This window comes from Phytophthora parasitica (assembly GCF_000247585.1).
Source record: "Phytophthora parasitica INRA-310 unplaced genomic scaffold supercont2.19, whole genome shotgun sequence".
NCBI classification, from domain to species: Eukaryota; Oomycota; class Peronosporomycetes; order Peronosporales; family Peronosporaceae; genus Phytophthora; species Phytophthora nicotianae.
This window is the reverse complement of record NW_008649005.1, coordinates 868,432-873,525: the sequence shown is the minus strand read 5'-3', so window position 1 is coordinate 873,525 and position 5,094 is coordinate 868,432. Positions and strand designations below refer to the sequence as shown.

Genomic DNA, 5,094 nt, shown 5'->3' with positions numbered 1-5,094 from the left:
AAGCCGTCGCAGGATCTGATGAACGACCTGCTGGACTTCGAGAACCCGGCCTACTCCAACCTGCCGCCCATTGACGAGGGTGAGATCCCGATCGACATCCCGCAGGATGGCACCCACGCCGTCCAGCTGTGCCGTACTTTCAGCCCGGACTACGACCACTACGGCTTCGCGCCGCAGGGAGAACAGTCCATCTTCCACGCTCGCATTAAGGCCATCCGCAACGCGCAGAACTACATCTTCATCCAGGACCAGTACTTCATCCTGGTGCCGGAGCTTCTGGACACTATCATGGAGATGATGCCCAGCATTGAGCGTCTCATTGTCATCATGCAACGCACCGTTGAGGCCGAATACACGGGTTACGCTAAGTATCTATATGACATGGTCGCTCCGATCCAAGAAAAATACCCGGACAAGTTCAAGCTCTACACGACCAAGGAGTCGAAGCAGCTCTACATCCACAGCAAGCTGGTGATTGTCGACGACGTGTACGTGTCGCTGGGCTCGGCCAACTGGAACCGCCGCAGTATGACGAGCGACTCGGAGATCGGTATCAACATCGTGGACACGGAGCTGGTGCAGTCACCTGACAACATCACGGTGAACAAGCTGGCGCGTGACTTCCGTATCCAAAAGTTCATGGAGGCGACGAAGCTCACGTACGACGAGCTGGACGCGATGACTTTCTTTGAGGCTTGCGACGCGCTGGAGACTGCGGCGCACGACGACGGCTCCAGTCTGATCGAGCCGTACGCTGTTGAATTTAAGCCGCAATTCAACCTGGTCTCGGATGGTTGGCGTCAAGTCATCGACCCGGATGTGGTCCCCGAAGATGACCCGGCCAAGAAAATCAAGAACTTTTTCAACGAACGCAAGAATGCCGAAAAGTAGAAGTTGAGATGAAGCTGACGAGTGAATTCTTGTGTTAAATAATCAAAATGACGAGTGAATTCTTGTGTTAAATAATCAAAATGTGTTGCACCTGCAAGAACAGGCACTATGAACTGCTGCTGCACAAATATCCTGTATGTCCGGAGGAACAAGTGGCATATGCTGGCAGCGATGTGCCGACTGTTCTTCTGGCCCCTGTAAGCACTGCTTATAAAGCGGATATGTCTTGAATTTACCAGGCTATCGATAAAGGGTTAACCTTTTTCAATTACTACATTATTGTAACAGTACATATGGATACTTGTTCTCATGTTCTATTGTACTTGTTCGTAATACCATAAAGGGTATTTAAATTTAATAACCCTTTCTTCACGTTTTTGCTTTCAAGATTCGCTCCGATTTTGGCCACCAACATGACGACTTGTTTACGCCGCAAGGATGCGTTCGCATGCATTTTCCACCGTCCTCGTCATGGAGTGAACGCTGTACGCATTGTGCCTGATCTCCTTCGCCTGCGCCCCCGGTCCGGCCGCTCAGTACGCGCCGAACTTGAATTCTTTGTTACACCCCGATGCTGGAAGAACTAGCTTTGGCCATGCTGACAGCACGGTGCTGCATCTGCAGACAGGCCTCAACTCAGCACGAGACCATCGATGTGTCCAATTTGAAAACCGTCGCAGATTATGACCGTTGCCTGGACGGCACCTTGAATCGTGCATCATCACGAATCTTCCACCCTGCTTTGCTGCTTGTCACAATAGAATTTGCTGTGCGCTGCGAACGCGATGCAGCTCCAGCTTTCTCTCCGTGCCAAGTGCATCCTGCTCGGCGTCCTTGCTGCTGCCGCCGTGATCGCGTGGTTGGTGATTACACTCGCGGACACCAAGCCGGATCTTCGTCCAGTGGTATTGTTGACAGGCGACTCGCTCACGGAGCATGGCACCAATGTGGAACTAAGCGGGTGGACAGCCATGCTGCAGCAACAGTATTCGCGCACCGCCGACGTCGTATCGCGAGGACTCCCAGGTTACAACACGAAATGGTTCCTAAAGTATATTATACCGACAATCGAGCGCGAGATCAGGAAGGAAGTGTACGTGACGCCGTCGCTCATTACCGTTTGGTTCGGCGCCAACGATGCAGCTTTGGCTAGTGGCTACGACTCAGAGACACACGTCCCTATTGCAGACTACAAGGAGAATCTGGAGAAGATCGTTCGCCAATTTTCGACAGTAGCGCCCCGCGCTGATATTTTGCTTATCACTCCTCCGCATGTTAATGATTCCGCAAGGGCTGAAATCGCCAAAGGGCAGAACGGCACGATTGATCGCACGAATGCCATGGCAAAGAAATACGCTCAAGCTTGTATCGAGGCTGGCACCAGTATCGGCGTTCCAGTGCTCGACTTGAACTCGTATTTCAACGCTATGAACGAGACGACACGAGACGCACTGTTAATATCGGACGGTCTACACTTCAACTCGTCTGGAAACCAAGAGGTTTACAAGCAACTGAAAAGCAAAATTGAAGAGGTTTTCCCAAGTTTAGCAGCGAAACTCAAGCGTTGGCAGTTCCCAGGAGCGACCAAATATTCAGAGGCAGATCCATGGACAGAGGAGGATGGCGAACGATGAGAGAGTAAGATTAAGAGTCTTCCGTGGATACGAATTAAACATAACTTACGTGTCTAGACGTTCGGCTCAATATTAATTTATTTTTTGCTTAGATAGGAACAGGCCTTTGGCAACTTTTCATATTGTGTATTCAGAAAGCTACTTTACATTTGACTGCCCTGGTTTGTGGATCCTGGTCGTACATGTAGTATTAATACTTTATAAAGGACAATAAACAAATGAAAATGTTGCATATTGTTGTGGAGAACCTTGTCATCTGAGCTGCTTTCATTGATGTCAACTTTTACATGTATATTCTCAGGGCCACCAAGCGCGACATGTCCACCTGATCTGCTTTGAATTCCAGCACAAAAGGAGTTTACGGTACCCATTGTGTTAAGATTTCTTTTGTGAAGTATATGTAGTGGTGCAAGTTGCATCGCAACACCAAATACACCTTGAAATTGAGATAACATGGTTTCAGTACCATTGAGCATGTCAAACAACGAGGGCGGCAGAGATTAAACGATTTACCGTTTCAACTTTTTTTTTAACAAACTTGTAAGTCCGTCACTTGCAGATTCGCGCCATTGTCAATGGCCTATTGGCACTGCCAGTGAATCAGCTGCACAAGCTTGATTTCGCTAGTACAAAGCGTGTATGAACTGTACCCCTTCATCATCTATGTCCGGGTTGACTCTGATGTGGAAAAACGTCGCAGGATTTTGGTGAAGTATATTGTCCATGCGTGAGCATTCGCCCGTGGTTCATCCTGAGCGATCTTCCACCATGCACGCCAAGCAGCTCACAATCGAATTTGCCGCCAGGATGGTAGTATCTCTCCGCGTCAAGTATGTCCTTCTTGCCTTGATGGCTACCGCTGCGGTGATTGCGTGTTTGATCATCGTTCTTGCCAATGTTAGACCAAATACCCGCCCAGTGGTGCTGTTGACGGGTGACTCGCACACTCAGAAAGGCACCAATCCAGCTATGAGCGGCTGGGTAACGTTGCTACAAAACCGGTATGTGATGACCTCAGATGTTGTAACTCGAGGATTTCCAGGCTATAATACCAAGTGGTTTCACAAGTATATCGCACCAACCATCGAGCGAGAAATCCAGAAGGGCATTTACAATACTCCGTCGCTCATCACGGTATGGTTCGGCAGCAACGATGCGGCTCTGGCCAATGGAACTTCGTCAACAACTCACGTCCCGATCGAAGACTATAAGGAGAACTTGAAGAAGATCATCAGACAGTTTTGGATAGCAGCACCAACCGCGGATATTTTGCTGATCACTCCGCCGCACGTCAACGATACTGCAATGGCCGAGCTCTCTACAGAGAATAACGGGACGATCAACCGCACGAACGCCATGGCGAAGGAATATGCTCGTGCCTGCGTGGAAGTCGCCGAGTCAGTCGGTGTTCAGGTGCTGGACTTGAACACGTTCTTCAACGCGATGCCAGAAACGAATCGAAATGAACTGCTCCAGGCTGATGGTCTTCATTTGAACGCATTGGGCAACATTCTAGTCGACGAGCAACTCCGACTCAAGATTGCCAACGACTTTCCTCGTTTAGAGAGCAATCTTGAGGACTGGCAATTCCCAGCAGCTAGTCACTATGCTGAAGAAGACCCGTGGACAGCAGACAGTGTCAATTGATGGCTGCAGAAGATTCTTCTAACAAGACTCGCAGGTTTGCTCATACCCGCTTGAATTCGCCCCCTAATAGAAGCACAAGTACGGAAGTGGGATTGTCGTTGAGACAATCAAGACGCGGCGTCTCCGTCAGAGACTCCGAATCCGATGGCAAATTGCCGCGACAAGGATACCAAATCTGGGCCCTGTGCAGATTGATCTGCAAGCAGCTGGAGGTAGATGGAAGATACACGAATGCTTCATCTGCAGGACGAAGGACTGCGCCAAGAACATAACCCATGCTCACAAATTGCTGTCCGAGGGATGCAATGTGCAAGTAAATACGCTCTGTGCAAACACGCGTGCTTTAATTACTGTAGGAAGTGTTTTTGGTACGGACACCCAAACCCTCCTCAAATGCTAACAACACCCTGAGCCAATAATAAGCGCTTTCGTAAGGATTAATTCGAAAAACCAGCGATTTTTATCCAATCCGACCCTTTTAGGGTTAAATGAAAAAAATCCAACTTATTTCAGGCCTTCTCCGGATTTTCATGGACTCTCGGAATAAGTGCCAATACAAAACTCCATATAAATGCTCTCTTATCTCATAAGAGCCTTACATACCGGAACCAAGTGAGCACTAATGCCGTTCGTTGCCCGGGAAGCTCTGGATATTTTTTGCGCTAAAATAAAAAAATTGATAAAAAAGCAACATTAAAAATGTGCTTTCTAAAAACTATTTTTAAAAAGTTTTTTTTAAGTCTTCTAGAGGAGTCTAGCTAGGCGCTTGTTGGCTATGCGAAAAACTAATGCATGAGATGAGGCAGAAGCTTATATCCTTGATACCGGCATCCATTTAAAGCGAAATGCCCCCAACAAGCAGGAAAACTGTAATATACTTATTATCTCCGCTCTACGTGCATTGCAGAAATTGTGAGTAGTA

General features: G+C 48.3%; 3 protein-coding genes across 3 annotated transcripts in view; all 3 read left to right on the top strand.

Moving 5' to 3' along the window:
* The window catches only part of PPTG_22598 (hypothetical protein), a gene marked incomplete at its 5' end in the record, with an annotated part of 1,870 nt that extends 912 nt beyond the window's left edge, over nt 1-958 (top strand). Inside the window, one exon of the mRNA XM_008905204.1 lies at nt 3-958. Within this exon, the coding sequence (XP_008903452.1) occupies nt 3-891 (889 nt within the window). The 3' untranslated portion in view covers nt 892-958. The remainder of the gene's footprint in view (nt 1-2) is intronic.
* Nucleotides 959-1,253: 295 nt separating this feature from the next.
* On the top strand, nt 1,254-2,647 carry PPTG_10441 (hypothetical protein). The gene has a single exon (XM_008905139.1). It carries the CDS (start codon nt 1,677-1,679, stop codon nt 2,523-2,525), a length of 849 nt encoding a protein of 282 aa, XP_008903387.1. The 5' UTR covers nt 1,254-1,676; the 3' UTR covers nt 2,526-2,647.
* Nucleotides 2,648-3,293: 646 nt separating this feature from the next.
* Nucleotides 3,294-4,350, top strand: PPTG_10440 (hypothetical protein; the record flags this gene model as incomplete). Its single annotated transcript, XM_008905138.1, has 1 exon — nt 3,294-4,350. The coding sequence occupies one exon, from the start codon at nt 3,294-3,296 to the stop codon at nt 4,170-4,172; it is 879 nt and encodes a 292-aa protein (XP_008903386.1). The 3' UTR covers nt 4,173-4,350.
* Between the last annotated feature and the right edge of the window lie 744 nt (nt 4,351-5,094).